This window comes from Sebastes fasciatus, chromosome 6 (assembly GCF_043250625.1).
Source record: "Sebastes fasciatus isolate fSebFas1 chromosome 6, fSebFas1.pri, whole genome shotgun sequence".
NCBI classification, from domain to species: Eukaryota; Metazoa; Chordata; class Actinopteri; order Perciformes; family Sebastidae; genus Sebastes; species Sebastes fasciatus.
Window position 1 is genome coordinate 24,006,385 of NC_133800.1, and position 26,784 is coordinate 24,033,168.

At 41.1% G+C, this 26,784-nt stretch overlaps 2 protein-coding genes across 2 annotated transcripts; one reads left to right on the top strand and one right to left on the bottom strand.

The window, feature by feature from the left end:
* On the top strand, positions 1 to 18,053 carry adamts13 (ADAM metallopeptidase with thrombospondin type 1 motif, 13). The gene is made up of 29 exons (XM_074638636.1): positions 1 to 180; positions 468 to 522; positions 698 to 831; positions 4,139 to 4,222; positions 4,393 to 4,517; positions 4,601 to 4,747; positions 5,995 to 6,129; positions 6,954 to 7,104; positions 7,202 to 7,306; positions 7,406 to 7,557; positions 7,671 to 7,734; positions 8,361 to 8,487; positions 9,055 to 9,203; positions 9,319 to 9,439; positions 9,562 to 9,642; positions 9,723 to 9,904; positions 10,071 to 10,221; positions 12,145 to 12,274; positions 12,354 to 12,533; positions 12,651 to 12,849; positions 12,928 to 13,030; positions 13,112 to 13,241; positions 13,369 to 13,545; positions 13,644 to 13,848; positions 15,109 to 15,376; positions 15,449 to 15,592; positions 15,889 to 16,068; positions 17,439 to 17,614; positions 17,703 to 18,053. The coding sequence occupies exons 1-29, from the start codon at positions 103 to 105 to the stop codon at positions 17,856 to 17,858; spliced, it is 4,089 nt and encodes a 1,362-aa protein (XP_074494737.1). The 5' UTR covers positions 1 to 102; the 3' UTR covers positions 17,859 to 18,053.
* Positions 18,042 to 26,784, bottom strand: LOC141769505 (carnitine O-acetyltransferase). Its single transcript, XM_074638638.1, has 14 exons — positions 26,573 to 26,784; positions 23,980 to 24,249; positions 23,724 to 23,842; positions 22,539 to 22,592; positions 22,250 to 22,415; positions 21,071 to 21,245; positions 20,748 to 20,926; positions 20,560 to 20,660; positions 20,363 to 20,482; positions 20,147 to 20,269; positions 19,099 to 19,234; positions 18,949 to 19,011; positions 18,722 to 18,859; positions 18,042 to 18,612 (listed from the first exon to the last, which is right to left on the bottom strand). Exons 1-14 carry the CDS (start codon positions 26,597 to 26,599, stop codon positions 18,397 to 18,399), a joined length of 1,887 nt encoding a protein of 628 aa, XP_074494739.1. The 5' UTR covers positions 26,600 to 26,784; the 3' UTR covers positions 18,042 to 18,396.

The window sequence follows — 26,784 nt, forward strand, 5'->3', positions numbered from 1 at the left end:
ATGTTACTCATACTGTACCCTCTGTCCTGCTTGAAGAGGAGGCTCACATATTGTCCTGGCGTTAAAGCAGAGCAGGTAGACAGCACAGGAAGAGGGTGAAACATGTTTTTTACGACTCTGCTCCGTCTGCTGTTACTGTGGCCTGGCTTCGCCGCTCTAATGACTTCTCCATTGGACGAGGTAGGTGGAAAGCTGCGGGTGAACAGGAGCACTGCGGTTAGTGATTCCGCTGCTCGGGACTTCTGCAAAGTACATTGAACTCTTCAACTTTAAACTGTTTCTCGTCCTGTAAAAAACCCTGCAGAGTGCTGTAACTGGATTTACATGGCCAAAAACACAAAAGCTCTAAAATAGCTTTTGTGTTTTCATTTAGTATTTGGGCCACAGATCTAAATTTGGTTACACAGATTTAGAGCTGCTGTTTCTAAAAGGATCTAAAAATGGTAACTGTTTGTGTCCTCTTAAAGCGTTTTCATCACTCCTCCAGTCAAAGAGACATAGTTTCCTCTCCTGATGCCTCAGGTATGTATCTGTAAAAACAGTATGAATGCTCACACATTATGAAATGCATGTTCTTTCTGTGATGGTGTAATGAAGTGCCATATTATGTACAGTAAAACACCATCTTATTGTTTAGCTACAAATACAGGTACTATACACATAGGAGTATGTCTATAGTGTGTCTTCTTGTTCACAGTGAGCGGGCGGCCGCGTAGGTCGGCTCTGATGCCTGATATCACACATCTGGAACTGCTGGTAGTGGTAGGGCCAGATGTCCAGCAGGTCCACAAGCAGGATACAGAGAGATACATCCTCACCAACCTCAACATTGTAAGTCTGAGCATAGCAGCCTATTTGTTCTGTTGATTGCCATTTGTGTACCTTAAAAACAAATGTATGGGAAAATGTAGAACCAGGGATGGAAAGAGTGCTAGAAAGTTTAACTCAAGTACTCAAAAGTAAAAAGTAGGTCAGTTAAAATGTAGGCTGTAAACATTACTTTTTACATTTTTAATTGGGGGAGGCGAAGGGAGGGTATTTAGGTTACAAAATATTGCACATTATCATGTCAACCTACACACAGCACACCACAGAGCGGGCGATCCCGACCGACTTTAATGTCTTTCAGAGGCTGTAGCAGGTTCAGTTTTAAAGATAGAGTGAAGGAACATATCATATGAAACTAGAAAACCTAAGGTATCCATTATGTGGATGAAAATGGGTTTCATGGGTACCCACGAGTCTCCCCTTTACGGACATGCCGACTTTATGATAGTCGCATGCAGTTTTGGACAAAAACAATGCAGTATGACTGTAAGGCTGAGACTCTTGTGGATCCAATGAGCCCAATTGTATTCATGTGTGATGATGTTAGTCCCCATAGGAGCCATTTCATTGTAGTGAGACCATTTTTTTTAAACTTGACCTCACTGTATAAAATGAGCTGTGGTGACCTCTAGGATAATCACAGCCTCATGAAACTTTACAGCCACAAACTAGAGACCTAGAGCATTCAGAGGATGGATGTCTTTCCTAGGTAGATTGACAATAAGGGGGTTTCTGAGCAGTTTCCAGAACAGAAGTGCTCGCCATCTAATCGCTGAAAATGCAATTTTTGCAGAAATATCAAAATGTAATACCAAATCCCAGCATGGCTTTTTCTATGGTGATTCTCAAGGTCTTGGTGTCTTAATGTGTTATTTTGGAGGGATTATTGGTTATTTTTATCAATTCTTGAGCAGTAAAAAATTGTTAAATTGGGCACCAAATGTGTGTAACAAATGGGATCAACCCCAAAATTGCTGCAACAACTTATAAGACATAATAGAGCATGGGAATGACCATCATATACTTCCATCATAATGTTCTTAGTCCTTATACACTTCTTCAATTTATTTTAATGAATTAATTCATGTTTCTTTCGGATTTATGACTAGAACAACTTGACACACAGTGCTGAGCAGCATCTCAAATTAATCTTTAGGTTCCCAGCTTTCAGATGCTGTACACCTCTTCAATATGACATATACTGTTGAGCTGCAGTATATAAGTCTAATGCAGTGAGGGCAAAAGTGCAAATGTACTACGGAGTATTAGGGCCACATTGAGGGAAAAAACATCTGAGATTTTCAGAATAAAGACATAACTTTACGAGGAAAAAAAAGGCGTAATATTACGAGAAAAAAAATAACACGTAAAATTACTACTTTATAATATTGACTTTATTCTCATAATATTACAACTATTTTTCTCATAAACTTGTGACTTTATTCTCATAATATTATGACTTTATTCTCATAATATTCTCATAATATTATGACTTTATTCTCGAAATCTCAGATTTATTTATTTTTCCTCAATGTGGCCCTAATACTCAGTCTTACATTAGACCTACAACAATGATAAAAAAAAAAATGAAAATGTAAACAAAAAAAAGTTATTCATTTCCATTTTTATAAATCCACAGAGACAGTGAGACTTGTGCACCGAGAAGGCGTCCACAGTCTGCTCCAGGTTCAACTTCTCTCTGCTCGTTCATTCGTCAATACATAGCTAGTAGTTACCTGCGGCAGTCCTAGCACACTTCACTGACGGTAAAAGTCCCTCGGTGAACAGATGGAATGGATAGGACGTGAAATATAGTGTTAAAGCTTCAGTAGGCAACTATTTTTATTTTAATTTTTCAGCATATTGTAATTTAAGTGTTCTAGACTTCTGCACCTCATCATGGCTCTGTGTTCAGGCTTTAAAAAATCTAGCCCAAGTGACTGGAGACTTTGACCAATCACAGGTCATTTCACAGAGAGAGCGTTCCTATTGGCTGTGCTCCGGCGGGTGGGCGGTGCTTGGTATTTCCTCAACAGATCAAAACATGGCTGCCGGGTCACAAACTTTCTCATTTTACAGCTAAGATAAGATAAGATAAGATATTCCTTTATTAGTCCCGCAGTGGGGAAATTTGCAGTGTACAGCAGCAAAGGGGATAGTGCAAAAAACAAGATGCTTCAGCTAACACAGTAAAAAAAAAAAAAAAAAAGAGCTAAACAAAGTGTAACAAAATATGAACAATTTAAATAGAAGGAAGTCAAGTTCAAGTTTCAAGTTTAGTTTATTGATCACATACACATTGACATGGCAGTGAGATTCTTTGTCCCTGTTTGTTACTCTCTCATCCCTGTATAATCAATCGATCAATCAATCAATTGAATAACAATAATGAAGTTAAAAATAATCATCATTATAAACATTATAAATATAGCAGCAAGTATAAAAATAGGAGCAGTATATACAGTATTGACTATAAACAGACTATTAACAAAATTGCACAAGTGGAAAATGATATTGCACAGTATGAATTGATAGACAGTTGGTGTACAGTAAAGTGCAGTTCTTGTCAGTTTTTGGTGTTTATGTGGTCTACTTGGAGCAGTGCTGGTTGTGCTAAACCGTACAAAACAAGATGTTTCTGAAAACATTTTATGGGAGAAATTGGCTTTACAGTAACAGAATATTGATTAATATTTGATCATCGCTGCCTCGTTTGATCGGAGTTTGCGAGTGATTGACAGCTGCTCAGAGACGGCAAGGCTCCAGCTCGGTTCTGATTGGTTGTTTTCCTCCAGTCTGTGAAATCCTGTGGGTGCCATTAGGAGCACCGGAGGACACCGGAGGATTACCGGTCTCATGCACTACAGTCAGGATATAGTGACCGTTTTATAAAAATAATTTTCTTTTAATCATATGTGCTCCATGTCTACCCACTGCTGCTTTAAGGTCAACACTTGAGATAAAACAAAAATACTTAGACCTAAGCAAAAGTAAAATTACACATTTAAAAAAAAAAAATAAATACTCTACAAGGACACAAAAACGACTTTGTTACAGCAATAAGCCAAATTCAATTTGTTTCAGACTGGAACAAACCAACACCATTTACAGCACTGTAAGGCTGGAATGAAGAGTAATGAATAAATAATGATGACAAGTAAAAAGCAACACAAGTTACAGAGAAAAATCAGTTCAGATGTATGTTGAAATGTTTCCATAACCAGACGTATAGAGTGTACTGCAATAATATATAGCCCCATTACACTCTGAACATCCTGAAATCTATTCATCTGACTTATATTCCACCCAGGCCTCAGAGCTGTTGAGAGACATGGCCCTTGGCGCCAACATGAGGGTGCACCTGGTCCGCATGATCATCCTGTCGGAGCCAGAGGTAAGTGGCTCCCTGTTATTATAAGTTTAATGCAGAATCAAGTTCAGAAATGAGCAGATTTCAAAAGTCTTATTTCTTGTGTAATTTGAGCATTAGTTTAATAACCTTACATCCAGTTTTTTTTTATGTTTTATCACTTCCTTATTTTCTTTTTGTGGTCACTCTTCTAGCCAGAGATCCAAATGTCTCCCAACATAACCTCCTCTCTCAGAAGTGTGTGTGACTGGGGCCGAAGGATAAACCCCTCAAACGACACAGACCCATTGCACGCCGATCTTCTGTTATACATCACAAGGTGTGTTTGCTGGCTGCATTGTAAAGTAGATGTTTTCAAATTATTTTATGAAAGCACAAACCATGTTTTACCATCACAAACAGGTACGACCTGGTGTTGCCTGATGGGAACAAGCAGGTCAGGGGTGTAGCTCAGCTGGGTGGGGCTTGCTCCAGTGAATGGAGCTGTGTGATCACAGAGGACACGGGCTTCGACCTGGGGATCACCATCACTCATGAGATTGGCCACAGGTAAAGCAGAGAGTCACACACACATGATCAACAGTCAATCTACATGATCTATAATACAGTGTTTTAAGTTTACACAGCAGCTTATTCAATGCAATTCAATTGTATCTATGAAGCACCAAATCACAACAGAGTTTATCTCAGGGCATTTCATATAGAGCAGGTACTCTTTATAATATTATCTTATAAACCATATTAGGTAACATTTTGTTTTACAGGTCAGTAATTTCCAAATCATTTCCAAGAAGTTTCCTGGAATTTGGCACTATTTATAGGGAAAGAAGATACCGTGTTTAATTGGTACACTTTCAATTAATTAATTCAAATGAATTGCTGCCTTAACTTGGACAGTCTCTTAGTCAGTTCACAGCAAGTCAGGTAAACATGCAAAAATGTTTTGACTACAAGCTAGCATAGAATTAAACACATATGGATTATAAAATGTCCAATAATAGATATATAATTAATTAATATTTAATTTGCATTTAAATGGAGCTTTTTCTTAAAAAACATTCTTATTTTTTCCCTATAGGTAGCACCAAAAAATATGTCTCTTTTCAGGAAAGTTTTTTAATAAATCATTAGGAAATAACAAATTTGTAAAAAGATGTAATTACATTGTACAATTTAATGTAACTTGGCCAAAAGAATATCGTGGATCCAGGGTCGGCTTAACGCATAAGCTATATAGGCGGTCGCCTAGGGCGCCACCTTCTGGGGGGCATTGGTCATCCTCTAAAAATGAATAAATAAATAAAAATAATAATAATAAAGAAAAAAGGAATATATATAATAAATAAATAAATAATGAAATACAATTAGTAGTAGTGAAATTGACTAAATAATTTTAAACCAACAATATCAGGGACCAATTGTTTATTTATATTATAATAAATACAGTTATTTATGAAAATAAAAATCTTAATTTTAATCTTAAAACCATTGTAATATCTGATGTGGGTTGCGGTCCAAATCCGAATTTTGCCTAGGGCACCAAGTGAATCCCTGTGAGTCCTCCCCTGTAGAACAGTAACAATACTGGACCCTGATTGGCAGACAGTTGTAATGAAGCAAGTCCTTGGAGTGGAGATTCACAAGTTTACATGCTGCAAGTGTATTTACCACAAAATGGAATAAAAACTGTAACTATCGCCACCAATTTTTAACAACTTCATTAAGATTGCTACACAATATAAGCATCTCAATAAAGTAAATTCAACATATTTTATATTTAATTTACTTCCACCCAGTTTTGGAATCAATCACGACGGAGTGGGAAACACCTGCAGCAGGAGCGGCTTCATCATGGCCTCTGACGGCGGCTACAACAGTGTGGATCTGACCTGGTCTCCTTGCAGCAGACAGCAGCTGCTCACATTCTTCAGGTGGGCAAAGCTGGTTCAGAGCAGCTGCGCATGAAAAACGCCTCTCATTCATCACACAGAGCTGGCACTGTTGAAAGGGCATTTCATCTATAAGTCATATCTTAATAGGTTGTTTTAACTGACTCCCTCTCCGCATTTTGAGAAAGTAATACTTGGCTTTGATTTGAAATTCTTTAAAACATTATTACATCTTAAAGGGATTGTTTGTAAGAATCAGAAATGCTTGTTAACAGCGACACCTGTGGCCGTTAAGTCAACGCTTATGCTCGCTCTACATAGACATGAACGAGCATCGCTCAAAACAGTGAGGCGACACACGTCAGCTAAAACCACAATATCACTATATTTCACCTGCTTGGCAGTAATGTTAGCTGAACAGACGAAGGTCTCTCCATGAATCAATGCGGATCCTAGTGTTGGCTTTTCCTGCTTCAGCCTCCCGACCGTGGCCGGAGTAAACAGGAAAGACATCGGCACCCTGTCGGAGACGATATCGTTTCTCGCTGTGGAGCCCGGTCACTTCACAAGACACGGAAAACCTCTGTTGGTCTGGAGACTCCGGCCCTGGAGACCAAAGCTACGGTCTCCCCCGCTTCCTCCGACCGCGGTCAACACTATTTTGCAAAACGGGCTTCACTAGATATAACGTGTAGTTTGTGTTGGAGTCTTGTCTGAACAGCGTAGCCACACGCGAGCGCGCATGGGACACCGACCCGGATTGATTTATATGTGTAAGAAGTTACAAACAGTCCCTTTAAGTATATGAACAAATCTGCTGTAGTCTGGACTTGATAATGAGATGTCACATGTATGAATGTTCCCAGTGAAGGGAAAGCTGAATGTGTAAAGGACCTGCCTGCACTGGGAGGCTCCCTACAAGACTGGAAGCCTGGTCTGTACTATGGAGTTGATGACCAGTGCCGTATAGCTTTTGGTAGCACAGCAAGAGCCTGCTCCTTCACCAATCCTGACGTGGTAAGTCATCTGTAAAAGCAGCCTGATACCACCAGGTGGCATTTTTACACATCACAAAAATACCACATTTTTAGTTTGCAATCTCCTTTTCCATAAGCCGGCATGTCGCGTCCTGTCCTGTCACATTAACCCCGATGATGACAGCTCCTGCAAACGTCTCCTGGTCCCGCTGCTGGACGGGACGGAGTGTGCACCTAATCAGGTACTGCTCCCTCCATCATCACTGAGTCATTTTGGTGCATCATCATTTGCCCGTTGAATCACTGAGTGATTGTTACTAAAAGTAGGCCCTCTATTCCAGTGGTGTCTGAAGGGGCGTTGCGTGTCTTTAAATGAGATCAGCTCCTCTGTGGTGGTGCATGGCTCCTGGTCCAACTGGTCCGAGTTCTCGCCCTGCTCACGGACGTGTGGCGGGGGAGTCACTCACCGCACACGCAAATGCAATAACCCAAGGTAACAAAATGTGATCAGTCATAGTCAGTGCTGAAGATCCCGTGACTGTGATAAGACTGTTTCAAAGTGTACAGCTGATAGATGACAAGATGAAAGTATGTCTAATTTTCCAGACCTGCTTTCGGAGGGAATGATTGCGAGGGATCGGATATTGAGGCTGAACTTTGTCACCAGCAGGTATGTTTACATTGGGCCTCCTTACCGTAAGTCAATACTATTTACTCAGTGGATCACTGTACCCAGAATCCTCCCACTTTTTAATGATTTTTGTTCAGAAGTTTGCAGCCTGTGCTCCCGTAATAGGCCTCCAAAAACAGAAGAATCGATTGGACAACTCAGAGAACTAGAAACAAAGAAGTCATTGAGCTTGGGGCAAAGTGAGCCCTGAATGCCTGTTTTCCTGGTTTGGTGGCTAAAGTCAGAGGTGGATTCAGATAGGGCTGCCCCATTTCAGTCGATAAGTCGACTAATGTTTCGTTTTGGTCTTAGTCGGCTAAGATTTCTTTAGTCGATTAGTCATTTTTTAATGCTTTTTTTTCATGCTGAATGACTTATTTCCAAGAAACTTATGAGCACATTTCTGGTAAACACAAGATTTAAAATGGTGCTTTTGTGTGTTTCTTTGTGGAGAAACTCAGTTTTACAGATCTGTCAATTAAATAAACTAGATTAGTCGACAAAATCATATGAATGTTAGTCAAATAAGAATTTCTTTGGTCGAAGACAGCCCCTAGATTCAGACACCATCACCAAGCCAGAAAAGTAAAAAAGAAACCAATTTCTTTTTCTTGCCACACATGCAGCTATGCGAGCGCACCCAGCTGGACTTCATGGCGGAGCAGTGTTCCCAAACAGACTTCCACCCCCTCTATCTGCTACCTAACACCGCCTCCTTCTACACCTGGACCCCTGCTGTAGGCTTTGCACAAGGTGGGCCTATAAAGACATTTGTTCTCCATATGTAAAGGGACAAAACCTTTATCTCTTAAAGAGGACCTATTATGCTTTTCCCCTTTCCTTTAGTGTGTTATATAGTTATTTGTAGATGTAAAAGGTCTGCAAAGTTACAAAGCCCAAAGTCCACGCCAAAGAAACACTCCTGCTCCTGATCTGCCTGAAACGCCTTGCCTGAAGTCCCGCCTTTTCTTACGTAACGTGGTGATGTCACCAAGTAACATATTTGCATTACGACTAGTTTGGCAGGCCCTCGAACAAAGCAAGGTAGAGCAGAGCTGGAGCGGAGTCCAAAGAGTTTGTTTTAGTCGACCAATCACAGCAGAGTAGGCCAGCTGACCAATCAGAGCACACTGGGCTTTTTGGGAGGGGGGCAGGAGCTCAGACAGAGGGTGAAAAGAGGTGCTGTTTTTTTTTAACATTAAAGCATGTAAACATGTTCTAGTAGAAATACAAAACCCAAATATGCACCTGAAAATAAGCATAACAGGTCCTCTTTAACATTTTTTTTTTTTTCCTGTGAACTCTTCTCGTCGTAACCAGGGGACGAGCAATGCCGATACATGTGCCAGTCAAAAGGAGAGAACTTCATAGTGAGCCGCGGCTCTCAGTTTGTGGATGGGACTCGCTGCGAATCAGACAGCACGCCTCACTTTGGCTCCACGGCTGCTTGTCTGAGAGGGAAGTGCCAGGTATAGAAGACTAAGCAGATGACAAAGCAGATGCAGTTCTACTCTTTCACACTTTTGTTTGTTTTTTTACAGTCAATCTTACATCTTTGTAAATGTGCTGTTTGTCTCTGAGCAGCTGTTTGGCTGTGATGGTGTGCTGCACTCTGGGAAAGTGAGGGATGTGTGTGGGGTGTGTGGTGGAGAAGGATCGTCCTGCAGTTTGACCTCTGACTCCTACACTGGCGGTCAGGCCAGAGGTAGCAAACATGTAGCTACTGAACATTTGACATTTTTTAGATGCAAAAATAATCAGTAGATTAATTAGTAATAATAGTCGCAGCCTGTATCGTGAGTTATAATTCAGTGCTTTCTGTTTCAGAGTACACCACCTTCCTCTCTCTGCCAATGAATGCCACACAGGTTCATATTGTCAACAGGGCGCCTCTGTTCACTCACATGGGTGAGCGTCATCACTTTACGAGAGATTTCTACAACAGGGGTAACAGGAACTAAAACTTGTTTTGGCGTTTGTGTCCGTAGCTGTAATGGTTGGGGATCGGTACATTGTGTCCGGGATGGGCAGCATGGCGCTGAATATGACTCACCCCTCCGCGCTGGACGATGACCGCTTAGAGTACCGCCTCCACCTGACCCCTGACCTTTTGCCAGAGATGGAGGAGCTGCTGCTGCCAGGACCGCTGTCAGAAGAGATAAACATACAGGTCAGGAGAGAAAAAAAACATTCATTTTTGAAAAATGAATTGATTACATTCAAGAGGTGGACTTTCTTCAGCATTTGAAAACTGAGAAATTGAGCTTTCACACATTACATCTTTGTATGAAAAAAGGGAAAAACTGTGTGCAACACCTGACTGTTTCTCTTTGCAGGTTTATCGCAAATATGGAAAAGAATATGGAGAGAAAACGAATCCAAACATTAGCTACCAGTTCTACGTACCTACCAGAAACTTGACAGACATCACACCTAAAGGCAAATGGGCCGTCTTCACAACACCCTGCTCCGTCTCCTGTGGATCAGGTGAGTAACTGTTAATCACGAGTCATATCGACAAGCACAAAACCTAGCATAATATAATGCATTTGATGGTGGATGTCATTATAAATTCACAGGCTGATTGCACATTAGCGCTCATTTTTGGAGCCAGTGGGTTTTGCAAATGAGATGAGGTATTTGTATGATAATGTGCAGCAAAATTGACCTTTTTGAGAGAGCTTTTATCCCATACTTAGAGTGTCTGTCTATTATGAGGACACTGCAGAGTTGAATATGCCAAATTCATTTAGTAATTGTTCTAATCGCACATGTTTTCAGCAACGAATACCACCAAATGTCCACCGAGCTGATTAACTAAATGAACAGATACAGTACAACAAAAGCAATAATATGAAACATTTAATATATATTGTTTTTTTCCCCTTGTCCATCAATGCTGTTCGCATCAGGGTTATTATAGTAAACTAAAACTGAAACTAAAATGAAAATAAGCAATGAAAAATATTTTTAGTAAACGGAAAAATACTGTGCGTTCAATACTCATGCTACCATACTATTTAGTATGCCAGACATAGATGTAGTATGTCCCAATACATAGTATGTCAAATGCAGTATGCCAAAAATACCAGGATGTCTTACTACATTTGGTCACATTTTGCAGTATGCAAGCCAGCATGCTTTTCTGGCTATTCTGACCCACAATCCTCTGCGCAGCGACTATGACGCAGTAGTATGTCTCAATTGTATGCATACTGCATGCAACAGTATACGTACTTTGAAAGGGCAGCTGCAGTACCTACTAAAAGTAAAAGAGCTAACCTAAATAAAAACTATATCCTTTAAGAAACACTAACACTAAACTGAAACAATATTGCCTTGTTAAAAAATGGATACAAATAAAATAAAAATGAACATAAATTAATTTCTGTTTTAGTTTTCTTTTAGCTATAATATATCACAACCAATTACCGTCAACTCACGTGACATTGAACCACAGAAATTAAACAGATTTGACATTCCAGGAGATGGCGCTATGCTGCCAAGTAACATGAAGATTAAACATTAATCATTATGGTCATTTCCACACATTTCTCCAACCACTGTATGTATATAGCTATATATATAAAAACTAAACCTTTCTGAAAAACTAAAACTAGCAAACACACTCTGACTAAAATGAAAGTGAAAAGTCAAAACTAAAATAAAATAAAAACGAATTAAAAATGTAAAACTATTATAACATTGGTTCGAATGTGAATCCCCTCAACTGCAACTTCTAAATTAGTAATTATTTGAATTTTTAGAAAGACTGATAAACTTCCCCCTCTGACATAAATGTTCATAATAAAGCCCTTGAATTAGGGTGTAAAATCTGAAATGTAAAAAAATTGCCCCAAAACTCAGGAAAACTCATGCATAATTTAATTGGTGTTCCTATTAAAGCTGCAGTTGGTAACTTGGAGCAAACTAGGCAGCGCTGATCAAATATGAATCAATATTCTGTTAGTGAAATGTCTATTTCTCGCCTCAAATGTTTTCAGAAACATCTTGTAGTGTACTGTTTAGCTGTAAAATGAGAAAGTTTGCTCTGGCTGGTGGGCAGTTTTGGCTCGACATGGCAGTACACTACAAGATGTTTCTGAAAACATTTGAGGCGAGAAATAGGCATTACAGTAATATAATCTTTAGTTCACATTGGAGTTTCTTCATAGAAGATCCTCAGAGACAGCTCGACTCTGATGGGTTGTTTTCGTTCGGGCACGTTGAAATCTTGCAAATGCCATTAGGAGTACTAGGAGGAGGCAGAGCAACATGATTTTTTTTTTTTTTTATATATAGATTATCTGTCTCATGCACTACTGTCAGGATATAATGACCGTTTTATAAAAATAACATCTTATCATATTTGCTCAAACTGCAGCTTTAAGTAAATGTTTCTTTTCACAGGTGTACAGAAACATGCATACGTCTGTGTAGATGAAGATACCAACAACCATTTGGAGGAACACAAGTGTGAAACCCCTCCTCCACCCGTACCACTTCACACAAGCTGTCAGCTGTCGCCCTGTCCCCCCAGGTTAGCTTCAACTCTGTTTCTTCACATGCAGCTCAGCACAAATGGTCCCACATTAATAATGTACTGTTGTAATGTACAGGTGGGATACAGGGATGTTTGGGCCTTGTAGTGTCTCCTGTGGCGGAGGAGAGAGAGTGCGTCCTGTGAGATGTGTTCAGAAACATGGAGCTGACGTGTTGAAGGTTCCAGAGTCTGAATGCCCGCCTGATGCAGCTCCAGATACTGTTGAAAAATGTAACGTGCAACACTGTCCTGCCAGGTAGGAAGTCTGAACTGTACTGTTACTGAGCATTAGGTTCAAATAGCTTCCTATGGCCACAGAATATGAAGGATTTCAGGTGTTTTTTTAAAATGTGAAACCCACTTGTGTTCACAGTTGGAATGTGTCAGATCCAGGGGAGTGTTCAGCAGTGTGCGGGCCTGGAGCAGCCAAACGCGTCGTGTCATGTGTTCGGCCAGAAGATGGTCATGATGTTGAAGTGGATCAAAGCTTTTGCTCTTTGCAGATCAAACCACCTGATTCTGTGCCCTGTGTGGTAGATGTTTGTCCTATTGGTTGGGAATCTAAGGGACAGGTAAAGTAGAAAACAACTAAAATCTACCTCTTATTTCAACATGTGAAGCGTGTCTAAACATTTGTCGTTCTCTACCAGGAACAGCCCATGCTGAAATCCGGTTTGTCGCCACGCTCTAGACAGGCTCCTGTATATGTCTGGAGTCCTGTTATCAGCCAGTGCTCAAAGAGCTGTGGCAATGGTAAGTGAAGAAAATATATACTCACCACCATCACTCAGAAACAGCCTCATCAGATAAGGTCAACCAAAGATGCTTGTGTAGGAAACCTGCAGGTGTGGTTCTCCTGTGTGGACCACCAGACCAGACTGAGGGTGACTGACGTCCACTGTGATGCTTCGACCAAACCTCCTCCTCAGTCTGAGGCCTGCAACACATCCCCCTGTCCTCCCATGTGAGACATACAGTATTTATGCATAACATAATGCAGTATATCTCGTATTTGTCCATGTTACAGAAAGAAGTTGTTTATAATAAGGGTATGAAAATGACAGCAGCACAATATTTTCTATAACAACCAGGTGGCGCTCGAAGCAAGGAGTCTGCAGTGTAACGTGTGGAGGAGGGGTGGCCAACCGGGTGCTGTACTGTGCCGGAGAAACAGAAGGGGAGGAGGTGGTGGTGGAGGATTCAGAGTGCAGAGACTTTCCCAAACCCACAGCAGTGGTTTCATGTAACGACCACAGCTGCCCAGCAAGGTGAATCACACACACACACACACACACACATACTGTAAATGTCTGAAATCCATTTTTGCAAAGGCAAAAAGATTTAAATACCACTGTCATTCATCCAGGTGGAAGGTTTTCAGCTCGTCGCCCTGCTCGGCGTCCTGTGATTTGGGCGTAGCTCAGAGGTCGGTGTCTTGTGTCCAGTTCGTCCACGGCAAAGAGAGCGCGGTGTCGGAGGAAAGCTGCCATGAGGCTGTGAAACCAGCCACCACGGTGCCCTGCCTGGTGCAGGTGTGCACCTTCAGATGGGAGGTGAAACCCTGGAGCCAGGTACATGTCACAGGAGACACATGGGACTGGAATACGAGGATGAGATTAGATGATTGACAGAATCATTGATTCACTGACAGAAAATGAATGGGCAACTATTTTGATCATCAATTAATCATTTAAATCCTCTTTTCAAGCAGAAATGTAAATCATATGCTTTGCTGCTTTTATATCAGTATAAACTAATATAAACTGATATAAACTTTGGCTTTTTGGAACCAAACAAACATAAAATGTTAAGATGTCACCTTGAGCTCTGGGAAACTGTGATTCCATTTTACACAGATGATTGATTCATCATGGAAATTATCGTCACATTAATCAACATTGAAAAATAATCACTAGTTGCAGCCCTAGATGAGATAAAGAATTAATAATAGAAGATAAGAACAAAGACAAATGAGTGTAGCACACTTTCTCATTATTCAGATTGTGTGTAGCTTATTACTGTCTTCAATATTCCCATTTTAAAGGAATTTTCATATCAGTCTACACGTAAAGGTACAGTGTGTAGGATTTGGTGGCATCTAGTGGTATGGTTGCAAATTGCAACCAACTGTGTACCCCTCCGCTCACTCCTCCCTTGACTAACTGCGGTAATGTGAGTCGCCAAAGGCAAAACCGTGGTAACGCCGTTCACCTCGCTCAGAGGTCATCCTTACCATAATAACAGTAACTTAGGAGCGATGGAAGTCAGACAGTGGCTGGCGGTACCACGGTTTTGCACTCTGTGACTCACAGAGAAAAGTAAAAAAGTGAAAGGCTCTCTCTAGAGCCAGTGTTTGGTTTGTCTGTTCTGGGCTACTGTAGAAACATGGCGGAGCAACATGGCGGACCCGCTCCCTATGTAGATATGAAGGGCTCATTCTAAGCTAACGAAAATAACTCTTAGTTTCAGGTGAAAACATAGTTATGAATATTATATTTCTGCTAATAGATCCCCTAAATATTACACATTGTTCCTTTAAACTGCATTACCATGGAATCATAATTTAACACCAACTGATTTTTATATTGTATGGAAATAAGAAATAACCAATTAATGTCCGTAATAATAGAAATAAATACATTAAAAAATGTAAATCTGTACATATGCATTCAAAAATTTTCTGCAAAAAGTTTCTTATTAAAGAGCTTATAGCTTGCAAACAGAGTGGTATGGCCCTTTAAGAATTTTTTTTCTTTCTAGGACACAGAACTCCTCTCCTTATTCCCAGACATGCAACCCCATATAATAATTGTGATATCTTGCTCTTCCAGTGTTCAGTACCCTGTGGATACGGGATCCAGTCCAGACCTGTGTCCTGCATGGGCCCCTCTAAGCGGGAGCCCCTCAGCCCTCTGTTTTGTATGCACATGCCTAAACCCATCACCATCCAGGGCTGCTCCATGGGCGGCTGCGGAGACGTGCAGCCCACCTCGGATGTCATAACTGCAGTTACGCCACCAGGCCATCCTTCTCCCAGTCCAACAGAGGCGATCATCATCCCACAGGCCACTACCACGACCATCCCAACATCTAAACCCAGTTAGTACACATCCACTACCCATTCTCAGCAAGAGCTGAAGGATTATCATTATAACGTCTGCTTTTCCCTAGGTGCATGTGGACAGCTACTCCTGGAGGAATCGGGCATGGTGGATTTGAAAGACGTGACCGGTCGCTGCACGGTATCCATAGGTCGACCCATAAATGAGGTCATTCATATTAAAGTGGAATCTGGCTCCTTGAACTGCAGAAAAAGTATGTTTTATCGGTAACACTTTACAATAAGGGACACAAAAATGTGAGTAGTTCCTCATTCGTTTTTTAATTAAGTAATCATTAACTACTCTATTAAATTTGACTGAGAGTTACTCATTAACTAATGGCTCACTAGCAGGTAGATCCTCACTCGTTCCCCAGTAACTACTCACATTTTTGTGTCCCTTATTGCAAAGTGTTACCATTTCATCAAATATGTAAAAGGATGACATTTCCTATGTCGTGACTATTGCAGCTAAACTAACATCTGTCACTCTGTGCATGTGTTTCTACAGAGGAGTATATCGCATTTTTTGACCGAATGAAATTTGTGAAGAAGTGCGAGCAGGTGGCGGGCAGTGAGCTGACCACCAGAACCAACGTCCTGCTGGTGCGTCAAAATGTGCTCACCCCGGGTAACGGGGTCGTGTTCACCTACAGTTCACAGAACAACACGAAGAAGAGCCACCATCAGGGTAAGAGCGATTGTGTGGTCTGCATGTGCAGAGGTGGATTTTCTTTTTTCTTTGCAATCCAAAAGGCTGATATATCTTATATCTCCAAAGATTAGATGAGAGGAGGCGTCACTTCTTGGAACAGTTGCAGCTATAAAATGTTGCAACATAAAGGTTCAAAACTGAAACTGGAGAGATGTACGCAATATTGTGAACACTTGTACAGTCTAATGCAATCCAATACAAAAGCCCTGCAATAAATACAGTGAAGCAGAAAATACCGTAATATAATAATATATTACAGCTACAGCAGTTTGTATTACATTGTGCCCCCTTCATCTCCACTATGAATTTGGAAGTGACAACATTTTAGCACTTTTAAAAGGTACAGTACAGTGTGTAGGATTTGGCGGCATCTAGTGGTGTGGTTGCAGATTGCAACCAATTGAGTACCCCTCCGCTAACTCCTCCCTTTCCAAGATTGCGATAACGTGAGCCATCGTTACCATAGTAACACTACTTTAGGAGCAAAGGAAGTTAGACAGCGGCTTGCCTAGAGCCAGTGGTTTTCAAAGTGGGGTACAGGGACCCCAGCAAAAAGGGGCATCATTTATTTTCCCTATAATTCCATCCATAACTAACACGATGACAGAATGTATGACTATGGGTTTCATCTACTTTCTGTAATAAAACATCCAAAAGCAAAAAATCCCATCAGATGGGGGACCCTGGGACAAAATCTTATCAAATGGGGGTCCGTGGTCTATTTTGTGTCTGTTTAGGTTTCCTTGATGTGAAAAACTTTGGGAATCACTGCTTTAGAGCCAGTGTTTGGTTTGTCCATTCTGGGCTACTGTAGAAACATGGTTGAAATTGCAAAATCTGATCTGAGATCTGCAAAAACTTGAGAAAAACTCTTGTTAGACTCGCTACCCGACGACCTATCCTAACCTTAACTAATCGAGATCAATGCCTAACCTTAACCATTTCCCGAGAATTTCCCCAACTTGGGGTTCCTCTCTAGACACTACCTAGAACATGGTGAAGCTACATGGCGGCCTCGTGAAGAGGACCCACTCCCTAGTATGTAGATACTAAGGGATCATTCTAAGCTAACGAAAATGCAACAATTCTTTAGTTTCAGGTGATTATACACTATTGAAAACATAGTTATGAATATTATATTCCATTTCTGCCAATAGATCCCCCGAAATGTTACACACTGTTCCTTTAACTGCCTAAAAAATGACTAAAGTTGAATCAGCACTCGACACGTCTCGACAAATATTAACCATTTTGAGCTCCTTTAATGTAACACTCATTGCCTGGCCAGTGCATTGGATTGCATTTAACTATACAGGTGTTGATGATATTTTGTTTTTGCCCCACAGATTGTGACATTCAGCTGTTTTCCCCGACTGGCGTCTTTGAGAATCCGACAACGTCCAACACTAACCACACCTGCCGAGTCCTCATCAACGCCCCTCCCTCAGTCAAGATCAGAATCCAAGCGCTGCACATAGGATTGGAATTCAACTCCACCAGCTCCCAGGCTACATACATCATGGTGCGGACAAGCTTTTTAACACAAATTCAATGTTGTGTTATCATGTTATAGTGTATTAAACGACTGCATTATTTTGTTTCTTGTTCAGATCCGGGACATGAATATGTTAAAGACCAACGTGTTTAACGGCCGACAGCTGTTTCAGTGGCAGTCCTCTGGAAATATGGCCGAGATTGAATTTCATGGAGGCTACCTGCATTCCAGAGGGAGCTTCAGAGCTGAATATTCCTTTATGCGTTTTTGATACTAAATAATAACTCTTTTGAGGAGGTTCGAAATTCTGTTTCACATTTCTTTAGTTTACAATACATACGTTTCTGTGACAACCATTAACTTCTATTCTGTTGAGTAGAAATACCCTTTTTTGTTGTTGTTTTCATTCCTATGGGGTAATTATTTTGACCTGAAATAAATAATAAACAAACCATAGCACTCAAAATCTTTAAGTCAAATGAGTACAGCGTCATTTTAAAAGCTGCACCAGTAAAAACAAAGAATATTATTATACTATTACAATCAAATTATGTTAATTTAAATGTTATATAACACAATATATTAAAATATAGAAATATCATCGTAAATAATTACTTTTCATCACACATTGCACATCCCACAACCCTCTGATAACAGGTTTCCCCTCAGCGCCAGCACACTCGCTAAATTGTGCGTCTCTGTCGGCGTGGCGTTCTGCCAGCGACTCCGCCGCACCGGTTCAGTTCCAGCTCCCGTACCGTACAACCCCGGCGGGACGCGAGCGCCGTGCCAGGCTCCAGTGTCTGGGATCACTGCTCGGCTGTAGCTGTGTCTTCCAGGAGCGCTCTCATATCCAACAGAGCGTCCTCTACAGCCCGGGCAAACTTGGCAGCGTTCGTCTCGTCACAGCTGTTGAAGGCCGTGATGGCGATGTTGATGTGCTCATCCATGGGATTGTAACACACACCGTAGCCATCTGGCACCATCGGGCCGAAGCACATCACACAGTCTGTCTTGGAGCCAACCTGGACACGGAGACGGGAGAAGATGAGAGCAAGCAAAAACAAACACGACAACAAATAATCATTTGCTCAGTAATATTAGACTTGTTGGCTTTCTTAGATACAAATATACCTGGCTGGTGGAGAGATTATAATGCTGAGCCACAGCAAAAGAGGTATCCATGAATATCTCAGGCATGGAGGTCAGGTCTTCAATGCTCAGCATCTTCAGCCCGAGGAGGTGTCTGTCTATGGCATGTCCATGAATTGCCTAAAAAAATGAAAAGTTGAATGTGCAGAACTGAGATTAATCAGATGGTGATTTAAAAAAAATAAGATTTATTATGTTGATAAACTCACATCGTACGCGTTGTCCTTATGCTTCTGAATGGCCCTCTGCAGCAGTGCCAGCCTCTCTGTTTTCTGTTGACAGTATTTACTGCTCAGTCAGACAGCTTACAGGCCTTAAATAGTACATTTATTGTGAAGCTCTAGTGGTTTTAACAGTACCCGTTTGGCTGGGTCTTGCATCGCCTCGACGAATTTTACCGAGTCTGCAGTAGTCGCGCGGATTGCATCTGTTCGCCCATATTTGAACATTCGTAACGATGCGCTCTCATAGGTAGAGCAGCAAATATTATACATCCTGGAATTAAAAAACAGCACACAGGATATATGATGTAATGCGCTTGAAAGGGAAAGTTCTGGTGTTTTGAAGTGGGGTTGTATGAGGTACGTATCCATAGTCAGTGCATTACCTACAGTAGATGATGGTCGGCACGCCCCCAGTTTGGAGAAGCAGACAGGAGTTACCGCACGGGAGCAAAGCAATGTACTGCTGTGGACGGGGCTGACCCTGCTATTTTTAGTATATTTTCGCTGGTTTACTTTGCTGTGAAACAGCTATACAGTCTGTTTCCAACGGGGAACTGAAGCTGTAATCTATGCTCTCGCCAAAGCAACCAGACTCCATTGGAAAAAACAGTAATTTTACCCCGCAGAACAGAGGAGTTTGTTTGTGTTATTGTGTGACTTTGGTTAGTTCGGATTCACCAAAGTCACACAATAGCACAAACAGACTAACCGATCGAGGCAGCGGTAGACCAGCTACAACACCCCCGTGTTCTGCGAGGTAAAATTACAGTTTTTTCAATGGAGTCTGGTGGCTTTAGCGAGAGCATAGATTGATACAACGGGTTCAGTTCCACATCGGAAAGGGCTGTCTGACGTCAAGGTAAAGCAGTACGAATATTTTAAATATAGTATAGACTTAATCTGATATTGATTTTTTTTTTAGGTGAGCCTTTCTTTTAGGTGGCTAAAATACGTTTTGCTGCCGGCCCCGTCCACAGCAGTACATTACTTTGCTTCCGTGCGGTAACTCCTGTCTGCTTCTCCAAGCTGGGGGCGTGTCGACTGTCATTTACTGTAGGTAATACGCAGACTATGGATACGTACCTCATACAACCACACTTCAAAACACCAAACTATCCCCTTAATGTCCTTGTCCAGCATAATTTGAAAAGGGATTCAGCAACTATGAAAATGGATTTCTTACCTGAAGTAGGCCAGTTGGAGAGCCATTTGCACGAAGGCATCTGGACTCAGCTTATGTTGCTTTGGCACTTTTTTGCCAAAATGTGAAAACATAAGCACCTTCACATCTAAGTCATGCACCATTCTGATGAAAGAAAAAAAAGAGTGAGTTAAATAAAATGTCTTGACATCAAAGATGAGACAATAATAATAATAATCATAACTGCACTTTACATACATGTTCATATTTTGTTTGGCTCTCTCAATGTCTCTCTTGACCTCAGGTGTGATGTTAAAACGCAGTTTCAGGGGCATGGGCAGGGGAAACATGGGGGAGCGAATGGTTTCAGTTCTCTGCCTGTTGAGAAAATATGAAACATTTAGTCCATTTGAAAACGGGGGAAAACACCCGTCTAAGAATTTAAAGAAACTTACATGGATTTAACAACGAAATCGATGAGAAACACAATGGGTGGACCCTCGGCAGGTGCGTGTTCATACACTAGTCCACATGTGCCGTCTTCTCCGACAATGAACTGAGAACGATTGACAAGCACATTCAAATTCTCAACCATTACCACAATACTGTTGATCATTTTCAATGTAAAGTGTCGCTTACTCACCTGTAATGTCTTGTCAAACCAGCGGTTGCCGCTGTTCCAGCGAGCTCCTCCTCCGTGCAGCATCTGGGCGGACACTCGACTCTGATAGAGATTGTCTGACACCCGCGGCATCGGGGCATCCAGGCAAATTGTGAAGATGCTTTTCTGGATGGCACGGACTGACTCCTTATTTATCTTATCTGAGGAGGAATATAACCACCTTTAAGATCAAATTTTTCCACAACAGACTCTTTCGACTAGATTTATTCTAAATAAGAGAATAAATCTATTGATACAAAGCGTTTTGTCATAGGCTCTTAAGTTTTTGTCTCTGCTCTGCTCACCCTTAATCAGATTATTATAGGCTTTTCCCCAGGTGTTGCGGTGCTGTGATGTGAGGATGCCAACAGGCTCCTTGTTAGTCTGCAAAGAGGAGTTCCAGATCTTCTCCAGCTGCATGTAAATCTGGTCTATTGTCAGCGGGGTGCCATCGCTGTGGTACACATCCAAGACAAAGAACTGGGGGGGGGGGGAGACCGAGTTAAGTTAAAGGGTAACTTCTGTAGTTTTCTACCTGGATGTATGTGTTTTTTTGTCTCACTAATAGAGACAACAATTTCTGAAATTGGTCCAGTATTGAGGGAGAGCGCTGTAGACGGCAGCTGCTCACAGGCTGCAATATGGTGCTATTGGGGCAAGCTGGCAGCGTCATTTACGTCTACTAAAAGTGCTTGTTTTTGCCATGACATGCTCTGATTGTTATTATAAGTGTCTGACATTATGGGAAGAGTCTCGCTCAAGGAGAAGTCTCGTTCTGAAATCTCGCGAGTTGACGAGTTGCTATAAGACAACGTGGTGGAAACACGAGAGCCAGCCGGGCAGAGTTTGTTGTGTTGGAGTACAGAAAGCAAAACTTAGTGTTATCTAAAATATTTTCAATGTAATGGCTGAATATTTAGATGATTTCCACAATGTGGATGAGGTCTATGAATTTGATGGCCGCCTGTATTTATTTGAGCCAGAGTATACGGATATTCAGATTTCACAACGAGACTTCTCCTTGAACGGGACTTGGACACAATAACAAACAGACCGGATCAAGTGAAAGGTAAGAAAAACGTTAAATTTGTCTTTAGCGTTTTTTCCATAATTTTGTCAGACACTTATAATAACAGTCTGAGCCTGTCAGTGGCAAAAACAAGCACTTTTAGTGGACGTAATGTTACATTGACGCTGCTCACTTTCCTTCGCAGCTCGTTTTGTGGCTGCTGGCTACAGCGTTCTCCCTCAATACTGGATCAATTTCAAATATTGGTGTTCACATTAGTCACTTAGACACAAAAATATGGGAAAATAGGGTCCAGGTTGAAAAATACCGAAGTTAAACTTTCATACAGCCACCGGTATTTCTTTAGCAATTGCACCAATGATAATGACATATCAGAATCAGTTTCTGTTGAAGTGTCTAGCTGAAATGTTAAGGAGAACAAGAAGGAGAAGAACCACAGTGCCATCTAGAGTACCTGGAAGTTGTGGACCACAGTGATATGAGAGACAGGTGTTTTCCCGATGCTGTGATTTACAACAGTGTCTCTCTTTGGACCAGGGACACGACAGGAGGACAGGATCTGGTAATACTGGTCCATGCACAGCGGCTTCCCACTCAGGTACTCCACAGGCAGTGTATCACTATGACACAGCAGCACCTCACATTATATATTGGCAGTTTTGTAAACCAACTGAAAGTCATGGTGATAATGAGCTCTCTGTTACAACCTTATGATAATTCTACTAGTTTCAGTTCAAACTCACGTGTCAATCATTTGTTTGAAGTCCAAAACTCCTGCAATCAGTTTGGCTGCAAACCTGCACAGAAGACGTCATTGTGTTATTAGCAGACATATGATGATTCTGAACATCAGCTCTGAATGGAGACATTTACAAGTGAATGTCATTCCCATAAGACCTACTAGTGTCACTGGCCTACTGTACACAGCTCACCTAAAACTCTAGCACCGGCTTCACTGGTTCAAGGTTCAAGGTTCTTTATTTGTCATTTGTCAACTCCAACAAAGCAGTTATTAGCAATAAAAATCTTTTGTCTCAGGTTCCTTCAACAATGCTCATAAAATATGTATATACAAATGTGGAAATCACACAAGTAACAGTAAACGCAAAATGATAATCTAAGGCATAAAATAGTGCAGTTAAAAAAATATAAATGTAATAATAATGAAATAAGGAATAATCCCACAACATTATTCATTATTCATATTTGACATTAATTATTATTAGTTATTCCCACACAGATATCAGCACTGGCCAGAAGCTTTGAATACCTTCGAACATTTCCCATCGTAGCTTCGAAGCCCAAATAATGGTATTCGGGACAGCCCTACTAAAAATATATATGCAGACAGGAATGTAGTATGTATAGAGAAGTAGTAAATATGTATATACGCAGAGGTGTAACAGTTTGTGAAACAGTATGTAAAGTATATCAAATTAAATAAAAGGTAAAGTGACAAGTGATGAGCTCAGGAGCTCAAGAGCTCAGCGGTCTTATGGCCAGTGAAATGAAGCTGTCCCTGAGCCTGGTCGTGTGGGACCGGATGCCGCGGTACGGTCTGCCAGACGGCAGCAGGCAGAACAGTTTGTGGCCAGGGTGGTTGGGTTCTGTAATAGAAGTGTAATAGAAGTAGAAGTGGAGTATTTCTCTTTGGGGGCCACCGTGTTCACTGCATATCCCATGGGTCACAGCAGACAAAAACAGCTGAGCAATGCTATGAGCGGCTGAAGGGCTTTAAATAGCCAGCATGTGGAGGGAAGCCTGCGCAAAGGTCGGCTTGAAACTCCAGTTTCATACAAGCTTGTTTATACTGCACTCCAACACAATGTAAATCACTTTTGGTAATGCCTTTTTGAGTGTGCACAAAATCAGACATTTTAGTAAGACAAACAGTTACTGTGGTTTTACAGTAGATCCCGGTTTCTCACCTCATCTGTCCTTGTCGATCGTGGAAGTGCATGCGAGGCAGTACAACCCCAGGGCTGGTGTAGACCGCCACCGGCATACGGCAGTCTAGATAGGCTGACTGCATCCACCATTCTGACAACTACATAAAGCAGTAGTCAGAAATGTTTGTATATATTTCCCCAATGCTTGTTTAGACTACAGTCTTCAAGGCAGGATTACAAACATATAGATTTCTAATACACCAAAACATTCAGCTAAATGCACCCAGATATCTACCCAGTTGTCTTTCTTGCGCGCCTGCCGCTCCAGGCCTTTCTGCAGCCTTTCTCCAACACCGCCCGTGAGGAACTCCTTCACCAGCTGCCGGGTGTGTTCCAGCTCCTCCTCGCTGACGATGGGCTCCAGGACAGCCAGGTAGCGCTCGCACGTCTCCTTCAAGGCTGGCACGGGCAGCTTAGGTAAACCCTCCTGGTGCACCAGGGACCTCTTTGGGATCTGTGTCACCGGTCTGACCAGGCGACATGGCTTCACCATGCCAGGCCGCAGCTGGAAGACATGGTGTTAATAAGCGCAAACTCTTCTCTGCCATTAGAGATTACATTGGTAAAATAAACTCTAAAGTTTAAACTTTATTAGATTTGTCACATACAGGTTCATACATGAAATTTGACCTCTGCATTTAACCATCCTAAGGAGAATGTTAAGTGTCTCGCTCAAGGACACTTAGACATGTAGACAGTAGGAACTGGGGATCGAGAGCTACAGCCACCCCCAATATCACACTAGAAGGTCTAACAGTAAGAAAGTGTTACAACCGCTCTTTCTTCCGAACATATTTTAACTGACCACATGGCCATACTGCAGGCTTGCTGCCTTGACATAAAAGTCAAAGTGTGTCGTGATAATCTCACCAGTTGAACCAGGAGATTAATTGGACTAAAGCTGACTGATGCTGCCTCATAAATCCAGGTGTCGACATGTTGTTAAATATTAAGTGCATGCAATCGAAGTCTCAAATAGTAAATGACTGCAGTGCAAATGGGTTCAAGTAAGAACAGGATGTAGTGCTGTGAACACCATTTCAAAAGGCATATACTTTACAGTGAGGTGAATTAAACTGAAAAAACTGACACCAAAACAACTGAGCTAAGCCGTCATACTATTTGTTTGGACCCACACTGGTGCCATCTTATAAATAGAAGGTTGACACAGTTGAACCTTTCAAATGGTAGCTAAACAAACACACATGAAAACAAGATTTGTGCCCTCATGCTCACTGGTGATTACCAAGCACTAGTGCTTAGTGTACTACTTACTAGCAGGGTCTGAAATTAACCTTTTTCCTCACCTGCAATCTAGGTAGAGCGCTTTTAAATTGTAAACACGGAGTCAGTGGTACCAGACTGTAGAATTATGGGATATATCATGTAACCTTAATCCAAGACTGTATTTGGTAACACTTCATTTTACAGGGCTGCAAATTTCATGGTAATTAGGTGATAATTAGCAGGTTACCTATTTGGAATTTCTTTGGAATCACTGCCAAATTACCTGTAAAATGAAGTGTTACCATATATTTAATTTAGGCTTTAGAATTGCTTTTTAAAAATAATATTTCTTAATATAAAGAAAACCCGTCTGCCATGGTGGCAGGTGACCTGAAATTTTCACCTGCCACAGCCAACATTTACCCTGTTATTTGGCAGGTGGCAGGTGCTAATTTCATTCCCTGCTTACTAGTATTACCTAGTACTGTATCTGATATAATAATGATAAGATTTGAAAATAAATTTGGGTGGATTGCCATAAAATAAAATACTGTATATGAAAAATATATATGAATTCATAAGTAGTGATACAATTTTTTATTTGTGCCTCAGGGCAAATAAACACACATGAAAACAAGATGTGTGCCCTCATGCTCACTGGTGATTACCAAGCACTAGTACTTAGTGTACTACTTACTAGTATTACTTAGTACTGTATCTGATATAATAATGATAAGATTTGAAAATAAATTTGGGTGGAATCCCATAAAAAAAAATTATGTTTATACATTTATAGTAGGAATACTAATGAATTCACAAGTAGTGATATCATGTTTTATTTGGGCCTCAGGGCATACAATAAAGAACTACTTCCGTAATAATAATAATAATAATAATAATAATAATAATAATAATAATATACTAGTACTACCTAGTACTGTATTTGATATAATAATGATAAGATTTGAAAAATATATTTGTGTGGAATCCCATATAAAAAATACTATAAACTGATGTTCATACATTTACAGTAGGTATACTAATGAATTCATAAGTAGTGATATCATTTTTTATTTGTGCCTCTGGGGCATATAATAAAGAACTTCCGGTAAACGCTTTCAAAATAAAAGCGCTAGGACCACAAGTGTGTTGCAGCGTTGTTGTGTTTTTAGCAATTCATACCACAACTAAGAATACAAAGATAATGATAATACTGAGGGGGAGTCATACTGTGGCGAACAAAACTACTATTACAATGCTATTTACGATTGTCCTTTATTTTTTTTCCCAGCATGCATACGCAGTAAACTAGCTAACTGAGCTAACGGAATGCTATCGGCTAAGCTAGGTTAATGCTGTGCGTAAAGTCACACTGCGGAGCGGCTAAATGACGCTCTGCATCAACACTATTAACACAACAAATAGCAGACATTTCGACAACCTACAGCGGTGAAACACGAGTTATATATCTGCCTAATACTGTCACATTGGTGCTGTCCTGTAACTGTCCAGCAGCCCCACCCACCGACCCTCAGTAACGTAATGCGTTTTGCTTTTTACGCACTTAAAAATACACATGGGACGAAAAACAATCAACTCACCGCGGCCTTGACAAGAACGCCCAACATGTTGTGTCAAACAGACGCGTTAAAGTCTCTGGCTGGAATATAGATGATGGGAAACCCTCGGGCAGTCATGTCTCAAGGACAAATACTGTGTGTGTTGTTGTCTCACAGCTATCAGCTGTCCAACCCCCTCGGACACACCGAGCAGAGACAACTGTGACTGTGACTCTGAACTCTCCACTATAATA